This window comes from Ctenopharyngodon idella, chromosome 2 (assembly GCF_019924925.1).
Source record: "Ctenopharyngodon idella isolate HZGC_01 chromosome 2, HZGC01, whole genome shotgun sequence".
Classification (NCBI taxonomy): domain Eukaryota; kingdom Metazoa; phylum Chordata; class Actinopteri; order Cypriniformes; family Xenocyprididae; genus Ctenopharyngodon; species Ctenopharyngodon idella.
Genome location: NC_067221.1, coordinates 19,600,826 through 19,626,239, shown reverse-complemented (window position 1 = coordinate 19,626,239; position 25,414 = coordinate 19,600,826). Strand labels below are relative to the sequence as shown.

The 25,414-nt window shown below is 37.2% G+C and overlaps 1 protein-coding gene across 9 annotated transcripts in view; it reads right to left on the bottom strand.

The window, feature by feature from the left end:
- Positions 1 to 25,414, bottom strand: part of arhgap21b (Rho GTPase activating protein 21b) — a 76,004-nt gene that overhangs the window by 19,460 nt on the left and 31,130 nt on the right. For 8 of the 9 annotated variants that reach the window (XR_007932784.1, XR_007932786.1, XR_007932785.1 and 5 more), the window contains exons 5-8: positions 20,162 to 20,254; positions 19,990 to 20,068; positions 19,846 to 19,900; positions 8,000 to 9,590 (exon numbers count right to left, since the gene is read on the bottom strand). Coding sequence is in view for 4 of the 9 variants with exons in the window: in XM_051913337.1 (XP_051769297.1) it covers positions 8,000 to 9,590; positions 19,846 to 19,900; positions 19,990 to 20,068; positions 20,162 to 20,254 (1,818 nt within the window). In the remaining 5 variants the exon portion in view is untranslated. Of the gene's footprint in view, positions 1 to 7,999; positions 9,591 to 10,763; positions 11,158 to 19,845; positions 19,901 to 19,989; positions 20,069 to 20,161; positions 20,255 to 25,414 lie in introns of those variants that run through there. The other variant, XM_051913317.1, reaches the window with a different exon arrangement.

The following is a 25,414-nucleotide window of genomic DNA, read 5'->3' as shown; positions in this document are numbered from 1 at the left end:
TACCAGACACAAAAAAAAAGAAAAAAAAAAAAGTTATATCTAGCAGCAGTGCAGAGTCTTTTCTTCCACTTTAATATAAGTTATAGCATGAAAAACATGCATAAACATCAAAAGATATGTTGAAAGATACAGTACAACTTACTGAAATGAATCATGTCACATGTAATCGCTCAATTAGTAGCTACGTTTACATGAACACCTGTTGTTTGAATCGGAATGAATTCATTCATTAAATAATTTAGCCGATGAATTCGATGTTTACATGAACGCTGTTTACATGAATGCTAAATAAAGTGATCTGGTTGATGTGCGCGTTTACAGTGCATCAGGAAAGTATTCACAGCGCTTCACTTTTTCCACATTTTGTTATGTTACAGCCTTATTCCAAAAGGGATTAAATTCATTATTTTCCTCAAAATTCTACAAACAATACCCCATATAATGGAAACGTGAAAGAAGTTTGTTTGAAATCTTTGCAATTTTATTAAAAAAAAAACAAAAAAAAAACAATCACATGTACATAAGTATTCACAGCCTTTGCCATGACACTCAAAATTAAGCTCAGGTGCATCCTGTTTCCACTCATCATCCTTGAGATGTTTTTACAACTTGATTGGAGTCCACCTGTGGTAAATTCAGTTGATTTGACATGATTTGGAAAGGCACACACCTGTCTATATAAGGTCCCACAGTTAACAGTGCATGTCAGAGCACAAACCAAGCCATGAAGTCCAAGGAATTGCCTTTAGACCTTTCCGAGACAGGATTGTATCAAGGCACAGATCTGGGGAAAGGTACAGAAAAATTTCTGCAGCATTGAAGGTCCCAATGGGCACAGTGGCCTCCATCATTCGTAAATTGAAGAAGTTTGGAACCACCAGGACCGAGTGGGCTGCCCGCCAAACTGAGCGATCGGAGGAGAAGGGCCTTAGTTAGGGAGGTGACCAAGAACCCGATGGTCACTCTGACAGAGCTCCAGCATTTCTCTGTGGAGAGAGGAGAACCTTCCAGAAGAACAACCATCTCTGCAGCACTCCAATTAGGCCTGTATGGTAGAGTGGCCAGACAGAAGCCACTCCTCAGTAAAAGGCACATGACAGCCTGCCTAGAGGACTCTCAGACCATGAGAAACAAAATTCACTGGTCTGATGAAACAAAGATTGATGGCCTGAATAGCAAGCGTCTTGTCTGGAGGAAACCAGGCACCGTTCATCACCTGGCCAACACCATCCAGGAACTGGGAGACTAGTCAGGATCGAGGGAAAGATGAATGCAGCACTGTACGGAAACATCCTTGATGAAAGCACTCTGGACCTCAGACTGGGGTGAAGGTTCATCTTCCAACAGGACAATGACCCTAAGCACACAGCCAAGATAACAAAGGAGTGGCTACAGGATAACTTTGTGAATGTCCTTGAGTGGCCCAGCTAGAGCCCAGACTGGAACCCGATTGAACATCTCTGAAGAGATCTGAAAATGGCTGTGAACCAACGCTCCCCATCTAACCTGATGGAGCTTGAGAGGTCCTGCAAAGGAAAATGGGAGAAACTGCCCAAAAATAGGTGTGCCAAGCTTGTAGCATACTCAAAAAGACTTGAGGCTGTAATTGGTGCCAAAGGTGCTTCAACAAAGTACTGAGCAAAGGCTGTGAATACTTATGTACATGTGATTTTTTTTTTTCCGTTTTTTATTTTTAATAAAATTGCGAAGATTTCAAAAAACTTCTTTCACACTGTCATTATGGAGTATTGTTTGTAGAATTTTGAGGAAAATAATGAATTTAATCCATTTTGGAATAAAGCTGTAACACAACAAAATGTGGAAAAAGTGAAGCGATGTGAATACTTTCCAGATGCACTTCAAATCAGAATTGATTTTTTTGACATGTGCAAACTGCACAAATACACAGAGTTTCCTGCTATTTGTGCATACTATTCTCCTCAATTGCTTCTTTTCTTTGATTTTGGGTCCTAATTAGGAGACGACAAGCACGTGAACCATTATACAGTGCTGCTTATATTAATCAAACAGTACAAACACCCATTCCTGTGCCCAAAACAAAGGTCTGGCGGGACATTGTCCTGCTCCACTTCACTGACAATGAGTTGAAAGAGAATTTTAGAATGACACAACAGTCATTTATGACACTTTATTCAACAGCTCATTCCCTGCGTCATACGTCATTACGCCATTTCTACATCATTGCACATGTGCACAAATTTTCCAGTTTCAGTTTTCAATCCAATCAAGTGTTTACATGACTTCTCAATTGGATTACAAAAGGTTTAAACCACCCCTTACAATCCGAATGAAATTTAAATGGGATTTGGCCAATTAATTAATTCCAACTGATGTGGTTACAGGTGACTTTTTATTTCGACTGTGCTACTAGTCCGATTACAATTGGATTATTGGGGTCCATGTAAACGCAGCTAGTGTTTCAACTGCGGAAAGACGTTAATGTAAAAGCTTGTAAACAATGTCACATAAATGTTGCGTTTACCCCAGGAAAGTTATTCAGCATTCACTTTGTTAGTTAGCTATAAAAAAACACTAGAAAGGAGTGATATTAAATATGCATGTTTGAATAAATATAATTAATAGTAAACAAGCTCCTTTCTAGTGTTTTTTTTCTCTATTTTTACAGCTAACTAATGAACTGTAAACACTGGATAACTTTCATAAACACTTGTCAAGTGTTTATGAAAGTTTACTACCTTATAACTACCTTATGTGCAACAGAGTTGTATACAAACACTTTAGTTTTTGAGCGTAATTATTATATCTGAAAATAAACAGCAGTTGAATATAGTAGTTTGGGCTCTGTTGTTAATTTTAACCTCTAATATTATAGTTAGGGGTGGGTGATAAAACTGTAAAAATAATTATTGTGATAGTTTGCATCGTGCTACACGGACCATTTATCAGCTCGGCTCAAACGGCAACATAGCGCGAGCTTACTAGAGCAGATGTGTTTACTCGCTGATCGGTCTCGAACACATGACCACTAAACAGCAGTGTGAGATCCATTGAGAAGTGCTTGAATTCAGCGAAGAACATTCTCAGTCTCAGTGATTTAAACTAAACCAGATGAACAGCGCTGACATTCTCAACAGCACTGACAAACACAAGAAATATTGTGCCATGAACAATCTAGTTAGAAGACATTTGTATTAATACTAAATGTATTTAGGCTACTGTTTTAACAAATAATAACAAATAATCAGGGCACAAGCTAGAAAAACTCACTGTTCAGAAAGTCAAAGCTAGTCCACAGTCTAGTAAACGTTGGCAACCTCTTTAAGTTATTCTTGACTGTGTCGATGAACAGTGCATCATGTGAAAGGAATTTTTCTTGCGTGCACCAACAAAACATACACGAGAAACACCATGAGACAGGAGAGACTCGGACATTGCAGCAGTAGGTTACTGAATACTGAATGGGCCATTCATGTGGATTTGGATAGAACAGTTAATCGCTTTGATGCAGTGGCTGGTGGACGCCGTTTAGCCCTTCACAGTGGCGTAGAGGACGGGTATGCACAGCATATTAAATTACTGTTCTTATTATTATTAGGCTACTTTTATTATTAAATTAATATTACAATTAATTTGCCCCACAATAATTTCATAGTGCATCATCGCATAACTGACAAGCTGCGAGGATACTAAAAGATTACTTAGATTAGCTTATACCTTATTTCAAAAACAACTTGTTTGACATGAAATACTTCTTGATTCATGAAAATAAGATTTTTTTTTAACTATGAGCCACAAGAGAATTATAAAAAAATAAATTAGGTTAATCTCTCATCGTTTTTAAGAGAATATGCGTCGTTAATGCAGCACCAGATGCCAAAAGCTCAGTCAGTTTTTACTTTCAGTTTCTGTAGTAAATAATTGACTGCCATTTGAGACTTCTTCACTAGCATAACTCTCACACAAAGTTTACACATTGCTTGTGTGATATCCACTGGCTCGCCTTCGTGGTTTAAAATGGAAATGTTTTTTATATTGCGAAGTGGCATTTTTCTTTATGACCAGTTGCTCGCATAATGATGGACAATAATTCACAATTTGTGCACGTCATTTCCCGTGATAATAAAATTAAGCAAATGAGTAAGTAAATAATTAATATTATTAAAGTAAATTATTTGGTAAATAATTAAATAAATGAGTAAATAAAGTAGGTAAATAAACAAGCAAACTTAAACTTGTTTGCTTAAAATTTCTGTGAATAAATTTGCTGTTGCAGGTGCAAAAAGACTTGTTTTTCTTGCCGCCACCACCCCCCCAACTCGAGTGTGAAATGTTGCCCATGTATATTATGTATTTTATCAGTGTTATTCTATAAAACCATATGATTACTTGCTTTTGCTTCTTTATTTGAACCAAATATTATTGCCTCATTGTTATTATATATGTATTTCAAGTCATTTTAAAGGCTATTGCTTGCTTAGACCTATTTTTATTATTAATTGACCAATGAATTAATTACCAAAGTAATCGACAGCCCTAATATGAAGAATATCAAACACTTTAGGAGTCAGCTGTCCACGGCAGTCCTAAACCTGCCAAGATACCAACACAATAAACACGCTCAGCAAAATATTGTCTAATTATTGTTATCGATAAAATCTCGGAAAATATCGAGATATAGTTTGCCAATATCGCACACCCCTAATCTCTAATCCAAATGCTTAATGCAAGAACTAAAATACAGTCAAAGACTAATTGAATATTTTTTCATTAAATGAGAAAGAAAGACATTTAATTATTTTCACATTATTTTTAAATGCTAGGGCTGTGTATTGCCAAGAATCTGGCGATACAATACGTATCACGATACAGGGGTTACGATACGATATATTGTGATAAATTTTGATATTGTAAGAAAGGCGATATATTGTGATATTTCTTGGGTTTTTTTTTTTTTTTTTTTTATAAAGACCTAATTTAAAAACAGTCATGAACACACAACCATATGCATAAAACCTGACAAGCTAATTTATTTTATTTAATCAATACAGTATCATTTGCATTTATATTACTAATCACTATTTTGTGCAATCTAAGTAAAGGGAAAATAGTAAAGTGACTGCAGGATTCTTTGTGTATATGTTTTAAAGGTTCACAGTATAGCAGTTTTTAATTTCTAAACTATTTAACAACAGAAAATGCATAGTCCATTCCATGACTGAATGACTGTTTTATATTTAATACTGTAAAGCTGCTTGCTTTAAAGCAGTCTATTGTATAAGGTGCTATTTAAAGTACTGAACTGCAGAGCTGTCAATTTTGTTGTGTTTATTTTGTTACTGAGAGGAAAACGTGCAGTACATATCACATATTCTATCGAAACGCTTCTCAGCAGCGCGGATGACGTCGGGATGTTAAGCGAGCTCTCAAATTCAATGCGTTTCCCGAGTATTGGATTTTAAGTTAACTTGGCCTATTTTGCAAACAAAATGAATCTTGTCGATTTCCTTAGTGGCTTCTTTATAGCTGAAGCCAAAATGAGTCCACACTTCAGCTCTGTATACCACGGGAGCGGAATAATTCTATCGTCTTGTGAACTGAGTTTGCCAATGCTAACGCTTGCGATGCACGCACCTTCACCTTGCACTCCGGGTCAGTTTACGCTCTGAGATAACACTGCCATCTAGCGGTTGGGTTTTATACAGTCTGTGGTTTAAACCGAACACAAAGCCACGAATCTCGGATGTAAATAAATAAATATATAAATAATGATGCAGTGTTTTTGAGAATCGATACAGTATCGCCAAATATAATATCGCGATATTCACGTGTATCGATATTTTCTTACATCCCTGCACAATTCATAGTGATAATAGATAACATACAGTCAACCTGTCATTTAAAGGTGCAATAGGACATTTTCAGAGAGGCTAGCAATAGCAAGCTAGTTTTCAAATCATAATATCCCACCCACAGAGCATCTCCAAAGCCACGCCTCCTTCAAAACAAATAAAGCCACACACACAGCTGCTCTTAGCAGTGTGTCACAAGAGACGGCGTTAAACTACCTCATGTCTCAAAGCACATATTACAATAAAAATGAATGTAAACAACTTAGAGAGCTTGTACCTGACTGCTGCAGATTCATTTCTGTTGATACTGTTAACGAGGAAACGCATAATTCCGAGTCAGAGGACGCGAACAGCTCCATTTAGAATGTCACGGGTTGCCATCTCTTAATTACGTAATTATGGCGTGAACGCAGCATAAGCTTGTTGCTTTGGAAGAACTGTAAAAGGTGGCTGCAATGTAAAAACATATGCTGACAGGCAGGTAGGACATCGTATTATTTCATTCGGACTGAATATTATGATTGGATGAACATGTTATGGTCCTACACCTTCCACAGACTATATATATTTATAAAAATACATTTAGACCGTTTAACAGTGATTGCTATCAGGATATGAGGAGACTTTTAACCAGTATAACAAACAATGTTTCTGTAGAGAATCACCCATTGCATTGCACACTTTTTTTTTTTTTTTTTTGCAATGACTAGCTGATGGTACATTATGCCTACTTATTACAGGTTTACATAAAAAAACAACAGTTGAAATAAATGTCTGACTTAAACAGAGTAGCAGCGGCCTACAAAGCTTTGCCCTGGAAGATATTATACAGGAGTTATTCAGAAATATCTGACTGCTGAATTCCGTGACTGAAAAATCAGAATTAAATACTCCAGAGTCATAAAGTAAATAGCAGTATTTACCAACTGTTGTATCAGTTTTATGAATTGAGAACTGATTTACTGAAAGTTTGAACTAGAGCTGCACTATTCTGGATAAATTAAATTTATTTATTTATTTTTTTTTCAAAGAGAGATCAAGATTCTCCAACGATTCTGAACAGACAACTAAACAAAATAACATGCAATTTACTAGAGGTTCTGACAAAAAGTTAATTGCAGCAGTCTATTTAAGAATGTTTAATTAATTTGAATGAATTATTTAAAAAAAATAAATTTGAATGTTCAGGTCTGATTTTGTCAAAGATTTAATAGACACAGCAGAATCGTTGTCATTTAGAAATAAGATAGTATTGGTGTTTGGATCGAGATCGATATCTTTTAACGATTAATCGTGCAGCTCTAGTTTGAACTTACGGACACTATTTTGCTACAGAAGAAAAGGGATAACGAAATTAGTCTTATCCTTGCAATATTCACAACGTTGCTAAAATTTTATTGCCGGGAATGTATCATGAATATTCTATGTAATCTCCAGCACTAATGGGGATATCATATACCATACCATTAACACTCCTACCACTATTTTTTTTACCTTCTCTCTTGTTTTTTTTTTTTTTTAAAGTAACTTTCAAAATTATCTCCCAAATGTGTAAGCAGTATGAAAGATAAGCAACAGAGATTTTGGACTTACACACAAAAACAGTTACAGTGTATACCTAATATTAAAAGGCTATTGCACAAAACACCAAAGTGCACAGTTAGACTATCACTCAATATTCCAGACCTATCCTCAGGCATTAGAGTATGAGGGAAGGCCACTTCCTCCCTGAATAACACCATGACTCACCACACACAGTCACTCTCACTCTATTTCAGTCACTCCCAAACAGCCACACATACAGGCATAGATTTGCACCTCCTGCAAAATCACCCCGACTCCTCAAGATTGGAGAGTTTGATAACATTGACAATACAAAGCAAGATTTGCCCGTGATAATCCTCTGTCTGGACACATGGGGTCAGGATTTGAAATTGTGATTATGAAAGGTCACATTTTGAGATGGCACAAGGTACTAGAACATTTTTAATACGTAAAAGTACTGATCATAAAAATTGTATATATAAAAAAATAATTGCAAAATACATTAGAGTCTACACAACCAATTATTGTTCAAAAATATCTGCTGTAGCTCTAAAACAATCTCTACTGCTGGCTCAAGAATGTTGCTGGGTTAGCGTTGCTATGGTTACAAAGAGTGCACTTACCGATGAAGGGAATGGAGTCAAGTGATTCGTCCAGATTACTGGAGCAGAAGGAGGAGTCAAGCCGCTCCCCCAGTTTCCGCATGTGCATCTCCCGGCGCGCATCGTTGGGCAACCAGCAGACGCCACCCCCTGCTGGCTCAGACCCATCTGTATCATTCACTGCAAGGATGTATGAGGGATGGCGGAGAGGTTGTGGGGTCCCCTTCCCTGTTGGGGGCTTATCTCGGAGGACTACACCCTCTACAGGACTGGACCCATTTACTGGTAAACCCTTGACATCCCGTGAGTGTGTTCTCTGAACTGATGCCCCACCCTGTGGCCTCTGAGGAGGCGGAGTCGAGTAAGATGCCGACCTATATCCCACTGGATTCTCTTTCCCAGTTTCTAGGATCTGCATGGTTTCAGCCCTAGTTCTTGATTGGTTTGATGCAGAATTAGAAATACGATTTCCAACAACAGTTCCACTTTGGTCTTTGGAAGGAGGCTCTTTGGCCTGGTTTACTCCATTGCGAGGTCGCTCTGGAAAACCAGCAGTGGGTGGGATGTCCGTTCTGGAGCTGTGCATATGGGAGCCAGCAACACCCCTGATGTTCATACCATACCCTGTTGGGGGACGGTAAAGGACCGCCCGTGGTGGGAGAGACTGTCTACTAGGACGACTCCTCTGGTCTACTCTGCCATACAGATGCCTATCCACAGCGGCCCATGGTGCAGCAGAAACTAGTTCATGTTCCACATAGTCTGACGAATGAACACGGGGCTTCCGCATAAGGCCGTCAGAGGACACACTACGAGGAGGCCAGTCCCTGGCGTGGGCTGCTCTCTCCGCCCCACTCATCCTATCTTGTGAAGCGCTGCGTGGAGGAAGCACAGAAGGGCCCTGGTAAGCCCGCTCATGAGACGTGCTTCTGCGGCGTAACTTATTGCCCCAGCCAGGCTGGGGTCCACAGTGAGGGCCACCGTGGACACTTTGGGATGCAGCTCGCAGGCTGTCTAATCGCTCTTGAACAGTCCGACTGTAAGTGTGAAGACCTTTATTATCGATATATTCCCGGTATGTCTGGTAAGTCCGCCAGTCAATGTTCTGGTGGGTAGCAGGGGAGTTGATGGAGGAAGCAGGCGCATAGTGTGTAGGTGGAATGGCATAATGATCACCATGGTAACCTGAAGGGAACATGTCAGCTTTGCGAGGGTGGAGGTATGGCGGACGACCACCAGACACTGTACCAGGCCTGGCTCTGACCAGCATTGGATCTGGGCCTACTAGACCATAGTCCCCCCTATGACCCGGAACCATACGGCCCATGTGAACATCAGGAGGTAACACCACTGTCCGAACACTTTCATTGCACACACATACCGCAGTCTGTGTCTTTGGAATGGGTGGTGGAGGGGAGGGAGGTACTGGTATCTCCACACGGTATCCTAGATCAGACGGTACAACCCCCGGGGCTAATGTCTCAGTGGCCTGGGCCATCCCCGGGGGCTTACAGTCTACTCGAGGGTAACATATAGGGGGTGGCTCCGGGATATGGCGGGCATTTCCACTGTATGCATCATGACCCTTAAGGTAGGCATCCTGGGAATAGGCCTGTGGAAGAAAAAGAAAAAAAAAAAAAGAAAAAAAAAATCAGGTAAATTTTTTGTAGTATTCACTGTATTATAGAAAACTTGAAATTCATGATGAATTCCTACAAATAGTTTTCTCTGTGTGGGTGGACAGCACAACATTTGCGTGTGGGAGTTTTACAGGTCAGAAGTGTGAGCTATACTCTGGTGCACCAAGTGCTTGAGAATTCTACAATATTCACAATATCTAAAGCTGACAGTTCATAACAAAAATACACCTACCGCAATTAATTTGACTTATAACTACAGAGTTTCTGCTGTGTATGGCTGTAAAAAAACAGCTGTAATCAGATCTCTGCTGTGAGCAAACAGGTAATGCCTTCCCTTTAAATTTTATTATGGTGCTGGAAAGCAAGATCAGCCTCCATTTCACACACAGTCCTATCTCCAAAAGAAGCACCAGGCAGCCTAAAATAATAATAAATAGCAATTCAGAGTAACAAGAAAGTGATGTCACCCACCGTTCGGGTCACCACACGTGACCGAAGCGACACCGAAGCCAGAGGTGAACGAATGCCCTGGTTAGCAATGGCGCTAAATCTGACCTCCGTAATCATGTCAAAATCCAGAGTTCAAGTTAAACTACTATCACAGGACTTCAGTTTGAGGAACGTCAGATTGAAAACAAATACCAGGCTCCATATTGTTTTTCTTACTCCGATATGTTGGCTTCCAAAACATGAAAGCAAGTCGCGTAGAGTGGACTTTCAACCCGATCATATGGAGTTACATTCCTTTTGCATAACTATACAAACTGAATCTGATATCAGTAGTAAGGAACTTCGCCCCTCCTTTCATGAAATGCCACAGATGCCTTGTTACAGAGGCCAAAGTTCATCATAGGAAAAGAGAGAAATGAGAAAAAAGGGGCGAGGCACAGCAAATATGTTTGTTGGATTTATCCGAGAACTACCCACACAGCTAAATCAAACAGGTCACACAATCCCTACGCCTCTGCGATCGAGACATTCCACAAACTACGCTGTACTAAGCTACACATAACCAGAAACATCATGACAGTCATCTGAAAATGACAAGGAACAGGAAATCAACAACCAAGTGGAATACAATGACATGCATGACATTTATAAATGATTAAAAAAACAACAATCAACATGCATGTAGATCTGCTTACCAGACTAGTGATTCCCTGCGAAAATTGCAGCCATTACATCACAAACCCACGTAGGGGAAAAAAAAAAGAGAGAAAGGGAGGGAAAGTAGAAGACCAGCATTCATTAAAGGTGGTCAAAACCAAAAGAATCAAATCCACGCACTGACAGCCACTATCACAGTGAATATCTCTGTACAGAACGCAAAAAATGCACAGGATCTGCAGTGCTTCCAGTGAGGAAGGATCGTGGGAAGGTGGAGGGGTGCTGTGGGAAGACTGTCACGTTAGCAATGCCACCTGCTCGTCCGCGTCGCTCCCAGTCGAGGTGGGGGCTGAGGTGCCTGGTGCCTGCCTCGCGTAGTAGCGATCGGCTCTCCATCTCTCCCCTCTCCATCCATCCGCAGGCAGATTACTCCGTGATCACACGCACACACGCTCCCACCCTCCCTCCCAGCTAACGCGTCTACTTGCTCACTCCCTCCCTCACTCTCGCTGGAAAGCTGTAACCATTCACATGTCGGAGGCAGATGCTTGATTATACATTCAGCTCAGATGGTACAGCTTCCCCCTCCCTTCCCCTTTTTTTCTCTAGCCGACTCGCGCCTATTCCAGAAAGACTGTCCACAACACAGAGCAGTCAGCTGACTCCAGCTGATCTAATCTCATCTTTCCTGCCTCTTCCTGTCTCTCTCTCACTGAAATCCATAAACCACTGCCCATTGTAGCATCCATTCATGACTCTTCTGATCAACTCTGTTACTGTGACTAATGTCACCAAAGACCTCAGATGGATTAATCCTCCACCCAGCTAAAAACCCTGTTTAGACAGGCCACAGCATTTTCTTGCTACACGCAAGAGTAAAACACCATCACAGCAACAGCTGTGCAGCAGCCAAAAAAGGCATGGAAATATAACAGTTGTGGTAATGGGAGAGATGAGAAATTATTGGAAACCTGTCAAATACATGTCCGGGTCACATTTCACTCCAAAAACAAACAAAATAAATTATATTTTGCTTGAAAAAAGCAAAACCTATTTTTAGGACAATTAAGATTTACTTTGTACATTTTATGACATATATTATACTTTAAACTGCTCAAATTGTATTACAGTTATGAGAATCTAATATGAATCACTAAGAATAGGAATGTCACAATTGTCTGGCCGAATTCTGGTAATGACAGTTTGTCATTTTTGACAGTGTATTTAAAAAAAAATAATAATAAAAACATTTTTTAAATGGCCTACAAACAGGCTTAATTTACTATGCAAAATGCTAATAAACAGTGCAATTAAATATATGCAGTAGTATCCTTTTGAAAACATTTTGTCTAAAAATAGTTTCACAGTTTACTGGTATTTTGCTTCTGATGTATAAATGCGCTTGTGAACAGCATACGTGGTACATTTATTGGAAAAGTCAATCTAGCAATTTTTTTTTTTTTTTTTTTTTTTTTTTGTAATTTACCAAGTTTAATGTGTGAAAGCAGCTAGTGACTTCAAGTCCAACTTCCCACATGTGACATTTTAACTGGAAAACTAAAAACCCATTTTACAAGATTCTTGCATTTCATACTTAAGCAATTAAAATGCTTTGAATGTTATAATTAGAACATAATTTCATAAATGGGTGTTTTTCTTCTGCAATTCAGATAATCTTTGTTATTCCACTACACCCTGCACATGAAATGGCAGAGGTGCTTTGAGAAATACATTTGCCTGCTGCCAGAGAGTTCAAACGATGCTTACAACTGTAAATGGCATGCATTAAAAGTTAATCTAAAGGGCAAACAAATGAGTGCAGGACTCCATGTGCTCACTGAGCCGAGCGAAACTGTGGACTGAATTAGAAAGCACTGAACAGACAGAGAAAAGAGAGAAACAGGATGTTAGGTGATTATTCACACAAAATAGTTAGAACAAGAGTCAGTGATCCGAATGAACCTGGATGAGTCCTATGTTTCCATTCTATTCCACTGAACACAGCCTGAACAAAATGCATTTTATCTACAAAAATAAGCGTTCAAATTACAATGTTTAAAAGGCATCATTCAGCCAAAGATTGTCTTTTACAAAAATTCTATCTATTGTAGACAAAATTATTATATTAAAATATATTATTTATCAGGGCTCTATACTTATGTTTTTTAGGAGCACAGTCAAAGATTTAGAAGCACCTTTTGATCAATAACATTCCCATTACGTGGGAACATTGGCCCCCTTAAACTTATTTCCAGGTGAATTTTTTTATTTTTGTAAAGGCAGTTTTTTCCAACCTTATTAAATGTATGCATCCTTTATGTTAAATTCTTAATTTGTAATGTAATAAAATTTTAAATTCATTTAGGGTATTAACAAACAATTGGGCTGTTACCAATCAAATGAAAACTGTATCAACAAAATCCATCTTTGAGAGGTGGCACAGAAGCTGCATCTGAAGTGGCATTTAGGTATATATTTATAGACAGTTAAAGATGGCATGATTTTTAATATAGAAATATGAAATGATTAAACACCAGCAGTAGGTGCCGTAAAGTCATTTAATCAATTGATTCATTTAAAATGGTTGATTTATTCAGGAACAAAGCAATTGGCTGACTTTATTAATGGTTCATTGAATCATTGACTCATCAGATTATTTCTGATTTGTTTGTGTTTTTAATGTTAATCAAACAACAAAGGACAAAAAAAAAAAAAAAAATTCACAACACCGCTCTTGACTGAATAACTCTTGTAACTTTAATATGAATTAATGGTCCGTGTATCTGTTGGTCATTCATTTTTTTGATTTAATATTGAAATCGGAAAATGAAAAAAACGGCACCTTTTTCCTTTATTTTTTTATTTATTTTTTTTCCCCAAACAAAACAAAAAACAAGAATTCAGCTTGATTTTCAATTTTTCGCTCAGGGGTAGAAAATGATAAACAACTTGAATATTTGATCTCAACATGTGGGCGGGAATGAAACACCCCATTCCGCTGATTGGTCAACCAAACATTAAACGGTGCCGTCATCAGTTCTTCCGGAGTTCAGCGCAGCAGAATAACAGTCCTTCGCTGCGATAGATTCTTAACGCGTTTATTGCAACTCCATTTAATCTCTTTCTTGTCAAACAGACAGACTAACAAATGGCTTGACATATACTGTACCGAGGCAGAGCCTAGACAAGGCTTTCTTCTGTCCCCATAAATTCGGCAACTTACGCGTGTTTATCTCAGAAATATTATTATTATACTAGTTTATCTCAGAAATAACAATTTACCTCGCACCTGCACTCACAACTACCTAATAGACCAGTGGTTCCCAAAGTGAGACAGCGAGGGAGGGGTCGCGAGATGATTTCCAGAAATCAAAAAAAAAAAAAAAATCAAAAAATTAAACGATTAGAAATAGCATATTTTATCAATAATTGTAACAAAATACTAAAAATAGTAGTTAAATTAAAAAAAAAAAAAAAAAAAAAAAAAAAAAACACCATCATGCCTTTGTAGTACTTATGCAGCACACGCTATTGTGTTTTCACATATGCCGTGTTTGCAGTGCGCAACTGATCCATGGCTTTATATCACAAACACAACATTTACTTATTTTTATTCGTAAAATAAAAAAAAAAATGTTTATATGAACATGGCGTGTCAGCATTGCGATTCTCTTTGCATACACTATATTTCATAGATGTCACGTTTAAACGCACTACATTATACGTTTTATTCATTTCATTACTTTATATTTCTATAAAGTAATAGGCCTACTTTAGATTTATTTATTATGTTGCTCACGCAAGTGGCAAAACATTTAAACATAAGCTTTATGTTAAAATCACAAACATTTTAAATTAAAACTTAAAACACTTAAAACAGGCGACTCTCATCTTTTCTTTCCTTGTAAATCTTTTTACAAGAAATCCCTCAGGTCATAAAGAACTTTGTTTTTCCACCTTCCCGAAGAGACGAGTGCTATCGTTTATGTCTCTTTGTTCACCTAAATGCCTGGTAAGGTGTCCTTTTCCTTGCTTTACCCGAGTAAACTGTGTAACAGAGACTAGGGCTGCAAAATAATGATTAAACTGATAATCACGATTATTTTGCTCAAAATTATAATCACGATTATTTATCACGATGATTCTATCAAAAAGGGTAATGTAGTTATGGCCATTTTGCACATTCTTTACCAACCTACACTTCACCCAAAAGGCCTGTAGGTGGCACACTGACTTCATTTAACCAACTATGATAATTTCGTTAGATGGTAAATCAATACAAAACACATGGTTTTGGTGAGCGCTTTGTAATCTGTATTCACAGATTTAAAGCAACACAATTCATTTGCAAATGAGACAAACCACAGATTCAGATTGCCCTGCAAATTCGTTAAGCAAAGAACGATACTTTTTGATATATATATATATATATATAGTGTATGTCCCTGGCTAGGGACATTCTAAAATGCTTAACGTGAAAAACGCTTAACGTGGCTTAATGAAGCAGAATTTCGCTGTGGAGATCGCTAAACTCCAGCGCACATTTGCTTTCAGATCATCAGCGCTTCTTCCGCATTTAGAGGGAACGCGTGCACAGAGTTGCCAGATTGCACAGATTAAGTAAAACACCGGAAAGAAAGTATATCCTTTAAAGGGAAAAGCTCTATTTGGGGGGAAAAGCTCTATTTGGGGGATTTAAGCTCTTTGCATCTGGCAACCACAAGCATATCCCAAAGAAAAAACACGTTTTCAGGATAAATAACGAGCGGGCCAATATCGTGACGATTATTTGTAATCAATCGAGAGAAGCAGATATCGTTATTCCGATTAAAATATGATTAATCGTGCAGCCGTGCAGACTTTAAATTGTGCATCTATCGTGAAATTACTATTTTTTTCACGTCAATACATGTTTATTTTATGCGAACAATGTGCTATCGTTTTAATTCAGTGCTGTGCAGCACAGCAAAAATAAGACTCGGCGCAGAATCGATCGCTGCACTGCTGCAGACGCACCGTTCCAGGAACGCACTGCCGGACTGCATCCGTGTGCAGCGTGATCGCTCTAATCCGTTAATATGGGCACAGAAAAAAAAAATGCAAACAGAGTATGTGTGAAACAGCCGTTAGTGCGTGTGCGCCATTGCGCACAACGTTTGTATACTTTAACCACCTCCGAGGATAGTGGGGATTGCGAGTCACTCTCATCATTATTTTGGGGGTCGTGGGCTGAAAAGTTTGGGAACCCCTGTAATAGACAATACTTTTGGCACATTGCCTGTTTTATTATTGCTGACCACCTATCAAAATCTGTGTGGAAATGCTGCATGACTCATTGGACAGCACAGAGATATGGTAGTGAAGCCAAGACCAGTATCAATTTAAGTCATCATACACAGATGTGCATCTCTCTTTTTTAGGCAATATGCTGAGATTTGGACAATGGAGGAGCTTGAAATAATATGACAGATATGAAAAGAAATGACATCGTATTGTAGTTTATGCTCACTGCACATCTATTATAGTCATTTTATGATTTTTATTCATACAGCATTTCACACAGATGGATATCATAATGTCGTTATCCCACAGAATGGTTGTTTCAGTGATTGACTTTAGTGAAATATGAATTTGACATTGATTTTAAGGTGAACTTGTTTGAGTTATATGAATGGAACCCTGAAATAACACTTTGAACAATAAACCAGAGATGAAGGGTTTTCATATTTAATGCCATCTACCAGTGTCAGAAATTAACTTTCCCATATGGGACAAATGATTTACCTTTATATAGAATTTCTTTCCTAATCTTATTAAATATGTATGCTATCTATAATGTTAAATTCCTAAATTTAGTCAAATGTATTAGAATAAAATGACACTATAGGCTTTTACCAATTAAATCAGTATCAACCAACTGCATGAAGTTGCTTTCAGATGTAGCTACTTACAGTAAATACATTTACACAGCAATTACAACTGTATCATTTTAATAAGATTAATATTTTAAACAATAGTTTTATTCAGAAATATGAAATGGCAAAATGAAATGATACTTGGATTATGAAAGTAATATCGCCACTAGGTGGAGGTAAGTCATTGTGTTAAGGAAGGAGTCATTTATTCAATTGTCGATTCGTTCAAAACGCTGATTCATTCAGGAATAAAATCAAGTGGCTGTCTATATTAATTGGTCATTGAATCATCTTCTATATTAATGGGTCGTTCAAAGACTCTTATTCATTCAGGAATGAAACAACTCTGTTGCCTTACTGCGAATCAGTCGCACAACGGTTCTGTGAATTTATTTGCTTTGGAAGTTTAGTTGGCAGAGAAAATAACCGTTCTGTATGCCATCAGTTAGCCGGCCAATACTTAATATTAATTATATAACTTCAGCGTATTGCCTAAAACAAAAGTTATGACATCTGTGTATGATGACTTAAATTGATACTGGTCTGGGCTTCACTATATCTCTGTGTTGTGCCATGAGTCGCGCAGCATTGCCACACAGATTTTGATAGGTGGTCAGCAATAATAAAACAGACAGTGTGCCAAAAGTGTTGGCTATTAGATAGTTGTGAGTGCAGGTGCGAAGTAAGTTGTTATTTCTGAGATAAACTAGTATAATAATAATATTTCTGAGATAAACACGCGTAGGCTTCCGAATTTATGAACACAGAAGAAAGCCTTGTCTAGGCTCTGCCTCGATATGGTATGTCTCAGGCCATTTGTTAGTCTGGCTGTTTGATGAGAAAAAGATGAAATGTAGTTGCAATAAATGCGTTAAGAATCCATCCAAGGACTATTATTCTGCTGCGCTGAACTGCAGTAGAACTGATGACGGCACCGTTTAATGTTTGGTTGAGCAATCAGGAGAAAGGGGTGTTTCATTCCCGCCCACATGTAGAGATCAAATACTGAAGTTGTTTATCATTTTCTACCCCTGAACGAGAAAAAAATAAAAAAAAAATAAAAGAAAAACAAAAACAAAAAAGGTGCCGTTTTTTTTCATTTTACGATTTCAGTATTAAATAAAAAAACGAATGACCAAAAGATACACGGACCATTAATGTATACTTTATTTATACAGTGAAGACCTACACAGTGTTTCTACATTTGATTCAATTTCTGTACCTGAGAACTACTGTTAGACCTACCTGAAAATCCTGAAAAGCACTGTTTATTTTATTTGTATATTTGTTCTATTGTATATATTTTTTGCTATTGCTATTATTTGTTCTTATTTTGTTACTGACTGTTTACTTGTCTTTAATAATACTTGAAATTTATGTTAGTCAGGCTAGTAGTTTTACGGTACCCTATGCGCTAATTTATGATCAAATGCACGAGCATGGTTTCTCAAGAGAAAAATCGTAGATCATAAGCAAACTTAAGGCGCTGCAGAGACATTACACGTCACATCCTAATGTCACGTGTGTCTCTTTACGGGATGTGTGTCTGCGTGTGAACGCACGCAGATTCCACAAAATCACTGGCAGTGTGAATGAACCAAAATCGAATGAACCAAAATCAAATGATCCCGGGACACATTATCAGTGTATTTTCCAGAATCTCTGTGTGAAAGGGGCTATTGATTGCATTGATCATCTGAAGCATATACACGCTGGAACAGTATTCCTCAAAGTGAAATCATTTGACATCATTTGACATCATTTAAATCACCATATCACATTTAGTTTCAGTAGTATGATTATTCAAAGCATTTCAATCTATTTATGGTTTATTCTTATATGTATGGTGCATTAATAGCGGGAGAAGCGGGACATAGCGAGCACCGGGAGAGTCTGTGCGTAAATGGCTTGTCCATGTAAGAGTCCAAAGAATGTCTGTATTGAAAGCATGAATACTGTGTGAGGAAAAAATTTAAGTTTACAGAGTTTCAGTGATATTACTACATTAAACTACAATATATAATGTTGAATATAATGTATAATAAAGCAACGGGGGAATTTGTGTGGGTCCTATTAATAAAAAAGTAACTATTATTTTTATTCAAATATTAAGTAATAATAATAAAAAAAAATGGCTTCTTTATTTTGGCTTAAAATATCACGATAGTATCGTATCGTGAGTTCAGTATCATGCTTTGTATAGAATGGTGACACGAGTGTATCGATTCGTTACACCCCTAACTGGTATCTGAAATTTGGTGTAATAACCTTATTTATTAAGGTTGCATGTGTCAAACACAATGAAAACAATAACTTTTTAATTTATTTATTTATTACTTTTTTGTGGTGGGCAAGTAAAAAAATTGAACCACTGGCCCGACCAGGCCAGTAGAAAAAACCCTTAGCGTTGAGCCCTGATACTGCACAGCAGTTCTGTATCAGATCTCTGTGTGAGAGAGAGCGCCCATGTGCCAGGCCCCAGCTGGCATCTCTCTCCCAGCTGAGCGGCTGCTTCAACACAAACAGCCTTTCATGAAGCGAGAGCTTCCATCCTGTCGCAGAGAACATCCTGCTCTTCACCTCTACAAACTCTGAATTTCCTAACAAAATAGAGCATGTTCAAAAGTTCACAGCAACTGAAAAGAACTAATATATCAGAGATGAGCTCTTGATTAACGCTACAGTCGATCTGGTACATATCATGATAAAACAATGGCACTATTCATGAGTCAGAAGCCCCAGGAATGCAGCGCAGCACGGAAATTTGACTGTATTGGAAAGTGTCAAAGAGAATGCAGGGCAGATGAAGTGATGACTGAACTACAGTTATGTGTAATTGAGGGCAGCTGTGATGGTGCGGCAGTTTGAGGCTCACTGGAGAAGGACAGGCTGCAGTGTCCTGGTTAGCAGTCCCAGATACAGCAGCACTCCAAGGAGTGAGAGGAACCCGCCTCCTTTCTCCGAAATGGGTCAGAACCTTAATTTCCGTGGGTGCGAATAGAACAAGTGCTACTGAATGCAAACTCAAAATATAGTGCATACAAAGACCTCATTAGAATGATGTATTCAGAAGCTTCTGGCCACTTTTATTTGAAGTAACATGTTTCCTAGTTTCCAACAACAAAGTCAGTGCAGAAAGTCTGAAAATAAAATTCCATCAGGGCCTGCTTTAAAAAACAAAAATACAAAAACAGTAAAATCTTACCAGCTGTAGTATATCTTCATCTTTTGGCATCACACACAACTCTAGAAATGTATGACTGGAAGTGGAAAGAAATATTTAGTACTACAATTATGACACATCTATATAAATCATGACATATCTAAATGAATTATAACACACTCTTACCTGTTCTGGATGAGCCCTATGACCTGTGAGTATGTCTTCCCAATGATGCTCTCTCCATTCACTTTCACTATCCTATCCCCTGTTGAAGTTCCATTATCGGGTTTTAGATTATCAGACATCAATAAGCAAAACAAAACAATGTGCTGTACATTTGAAGTGCTGGTGTAATTACCAGTGCAGAGTCCGGCGCTGTGAGCAGGCCCTCCCTCTTTGACCTGCTTCACAAAGATCGTGTCCATGGGCTCCAGTCTGTTCCGTGGTCTCCCTGGCAACAACAAAAGCAGCAGTGTCACGAGTGGCCCAGATCACAACAAACCGAGCGGTCACAAGATCGAGCCACGATAAATATTTTAATCACACCAGTTTCAAAATGAAATGTTTAACCCATCAATACAGCAGAAATGCTGTGACTTCATCTAGAAATGACCCTGCATTCAATGTGACATTCCTCAGCCCCTAAGGGAAGCACTGTACTTGGCTGACATAATATGCCAGAACATAGATCACGGATCTAACAGTAAACAACTAACACTACAGATTCCCTGAGGATGACAGCTACAAGACGCAACGGCAGTTCCACTGAAAGGAATGAGGATCTCTTCACAACAGTCTATTTATTTGTTCAATATCTTCAGTTAGCCTACTGAATGACACTGATTGCCTAAATTTATTGTCAGCATGCGAAATCCCTCTCTTTGAGATCACTAAAATTATTCAACAGAGCAGACAACCTCATTAATTGACTACTCTAATTTTGGTCGAATAGTCAACAATCTTGACCCATCCCTAATTTGTTTATCACATATAATCAGTTTTTTCAGACAGTTAGCATCCAGTATATCCACACTGATTGCTATAGTAATGATGTCAGTACAATGCTAAAGAGAATTTCTTCTACAACAACTGTATGTGTAAAAATGGACACAACTACACTAGGGCTGCACAATATTGAAGAAAATTGCGATATGCGATAACTGTGATAAAATGCGATATATGATAACTAAAATGCGATATGTGACATACAATATGCGATACGATAATGCTTTAAGGGTGTAAAATCAATTTACATTATATTTAAATATATTTAAAAACTGAAAATGATATAACCAAAATATGTTTCACATTCTTTCTGGAAAAAGCAAGCATCACTACATTACTACTATATCGTGCAGCCCTAAACTACACTCACACAACAGCACAATGTGGGTGACATTACAGAATTTGATATAATTCTTTATATTTTGAAATTTTGAAATAATTGTAATTCCTCTTATTGATTGTTTCTTTAATGATTTTTTATGTATATTTGAGGAAGTATAGACAATGATTGGAAAACAATTCTAACTGCATTAACCTCAGAAGCCTACTGTCAAATTATCAAACTGTTTCTGATTTACAAACAAGATCTATTATACTTACATTCATATTTAACTGTTTTCATTTATTGTTTTGCTGCCCTTGTTATCTTTCCTAAACCAATAATTTTATTTTTTGTTGAAAAATATCAATTATACCACTATGAACTACTTTTTTTTTTTTTATTAGTACAGTAATTAGTAGTAATTTTCCCCACAGCAAAGGTAGCACAGACGAGGCATTTATACCACAAAAATGGTACATTTACAACAAATAACCAAAGAATCAAAATGTATCAGTTTCCACAAAAATATTAAGCAGCAAATCTTTTATTGATATTGATAATTATAATAATAATAATAATAACAACAATAAATAATAATGATAAAGAAGAAATGTTTCTTGAGCACCAAAACATCATATTAGAATGATTTTTGAAAGATCATGTGACACTGAAGACTGGAGTTAATTACATTTGAAAATACATTAAAATAGAAAGCTTTTTTTTTATATATATATATTTCACAATATTATTGTTTTACTATATTAAGCATTATGATCAAATAAATACAGCCTTGGTAAACATAAGAGACTTATTTCAAAAACATTTAAAAACCTTACCAACTCCAAAGACTGTAGGGAGGAAAAAATGATTTTGCTGCCGGTTTGAACAGTCTTAGAACCACTCAGATGTGCCCAGAATTCAGCATGGCACAAACACAAACAAACCCACTTGGCATACGGATGCTTTAATTGCTTTTAGTCTTTTCTGGAATTAAAAAAAAATGGAAAACTGACATCTGAGATCAAATAAAAGAGTATAATTAAGCTGTAGGTACATGTGTAAATCAGTGTTTAAGAGACAGAAAACAGTTTCTAGTTTCTACAAACTGCTTCCAAATGGGCAACAATGAGGAGCTCATCAAGAACATTTCAGTCACTGCATAATGTACCATACCGAAAGATAACATCTCCCTCATAAAACTGTAATGTTTCAGTTAGCAGACACGACTGAGTGTGCAACAGTTTGCGACTGCGTGTTTCTTTTTGCTAGAGGTCTTGCCTGTAGAAATTGCTGCAATGCTTCAAAGCCTGAGGCATGATATTCATACATTGCACATGTAAAACCAAAGACATCAACACTGAGTATGAACAAAACAGACAGCAGCAAATATTATGTAATTTAGTGATAGTTTGAGATCAAGTTAACAAAACAAACAAAACAAAACAAAACACAAAAAAAAAAAAACATACCGTATAAAAAAAAAAAAAGTGAAATAACACAATGTTTTCAGAAAAAAAAAATATATATATGTATATATATACACTTCTGGTTCCTTGGTTACATTGGAAATGGAAGGCTAAATAGAGCACACTACATTGTGGGATGCAGTGAGTTCAGTTGTTTACTGCACATTGTGACGAATTTGGCAAGTCATCCGGGAATTCAATTTACACAGAAAATTTGCACAGTATATATCCTAAATACTACAGTAATAATAAGAGCGCGTGTGATCATTTGTAAAGATTTAATGCGCCATCTTGTGTTCACTGTCGTACATTGCGGTTTTCAAATATAAAAACTCTTATACATTTACCTCAGGAATATTAAGAAACGCACCCACTATTGCCATGTTCATTGCATTTTTCTTATAATAAGGAACAACAAACCCAACAAAATCTGGTCAGGTATCAAAAATTACAGAACATTCACAATAGGAGTGTATCACTGATAATAAATGAAATTTATTGGAAAACTAATCCCAATGGTTTCTTTGTCAAATTTCACTTCTAATGTGGTTGTGAGCATAGATGCATGTCAGTTATGCAATCCGTGCACTGGAGTTCAAGTTTCTATCGGTTGCTGAGAACATAAAACAATGACTCACTCTTATACCATCCAAAGCAGATGCATGGCAACATGCGAAAATACAGATACAAACTATTATATGTACATGTTATGCACATAAAAACAAACTAAACCCAGCAGAGAAATACACAACTACAAACCTGAAACCACATTTCCAGAGAAATAAAACAGGTCTTAAAACATTTCTAGCTCTCACACAACATGCAAATTGAATATTTTACTATTACATGTTCAGGTTGTGTGTTTTTTTTTTTTTTCCCCCACTATGTTTTGCATACAGAAATAAAGGCACCTTTACAGGGCTCTACACTTACATTTCTTTTTAGGTGCACTTGTGCTCCTAATTTAAAAAAAATTATCAATGACAGAAATTAACCTTCCCATTATAAGCAATATTTGACTCCTTAAAATAACTTGCTGGGTCAATTTTTTTAACCTTACAAAATGTGTCATCTTTCATGTCAAATTCATACATTTATATTTATAAATTGAGTTAGAATAATAAGACACAATCAGGAAGAATAAGTTACCAATCAAATTAAATCAGTATCAACAAAATTCATCTTTGCACTGCAAAGGTGGCACAGAAGAACAGAAGATGTGGCATTTAGGTATATTTACAGACTGTTTAATGAGGCTCAGAAGTGGCATGAATGCATTTAAATTCATGATAACAATGGTATGAGATTAATGTTTTTTAAAAATAGAAGGTTTTGAAAATAGAAATATTAAATGATTTAAATAACTGAAATGACACTTTAAAAATGTAACTAAAATCGCCAGTAGAGGGGCGGCAAGTCAGTGACTACGTTTACATGTGCACCAATAATGCGATTATTTCTCATAATCAGAGTAAGGTCTTGGAAAACAATTCAGTAAGATGTTTACATGACACAAGTAGAACTATTCACTCCAGTTTACATGCAATTTTCATTACTCTGATAATTTGCTAGCAAGTATGGTTATACCACACTCAGATAAGCATACAGTATGTATGTTACCTGCCATTGTTTTAATCTACTTACATCAAATTCAAAATACACTTATGAATGTACTGGATATTATTTGGCCGGGTTTGCCTACGCTTCCATTGAGTTCTTCGCCGTCTAGATGAAGATACGGAGCAGAGAATGAGTGGCAAGTTGTGTTGACAGTGTTTAGCAATTTGGAGAAGAGAAAACCTCAGAATAATGTCATGGAGTTCATTCATGAAGTTGTGTGAACAACACACGGCATCCGTGTACGTCCGAGCACATGCGAACTTTGTTCAGAGCAGGAATAATGCAATTAAGGTGTTGACATGCCTGTATATTGTGATTAAAATCAACATATACCACCTAGTTTAATGCAATTATGGTTACTACGATTATTAGCTTAATCGCATTACTTTAATCGAAGATTGCTTTACATGAGGTAAAGTTTAAATCGCAATATTGCCAAAATCCCATTATAATTGCATTATGAGAGTGCATGTAAACGCACTCACTGTCTGTCAATGAATCATTCATTTAGTACGTTTACATGGACAATAATATTCCGATATTAACCCGATTAAGACAATACTCTGATTAAGAAACTACCATGTAAACAGCGATTTCTGATTACCTTAATCCAGCTAAATCATACTCAAAGTAAACACTAATTGAATTAAGTGTAGTATTCCTATTTTAGTCACATTATGGAAGTGAAGTATAGACATGTACACCCCTTAAATCACACTATTAAATGTTGTGTGGGAGTTTTCGCTGCATTTTGCAACAGGACACATACACACACGGCAGTGGTCAACCGTTTGACGGCAAACAAGAGAGCATAGCTTCAAGCAAGAAGGCATTAAAGGAACACTCCACTTTTTAAAAAAAAAAATAAGTTCATTTTCCAACTCCCCTAGAATTAAACAGTTGAGTTTTACCGTTTTCGAATCCATTCAGTCGATCTCCGGGTCTGGCGGTACCACTTTTAGCATAGCTTAGCATAGTTTATTGAATCTGATTAGACCGTTAGCATCTCGCTCAAAAATGTCCAATGAGTTTCGATATTTCTCCTATTTAAAACTTCCGTAGTTACATTGTGTACTAAGACCGACAGAAAATGAAAAGTTGCGACTTTCTAGGCTGATATGGCTAGGAACTATACTCTCATTCCGGCGTAATAATCAAGGAACTTTGCTGTCGTACCATGGGTGCAGCAGGCGCAATG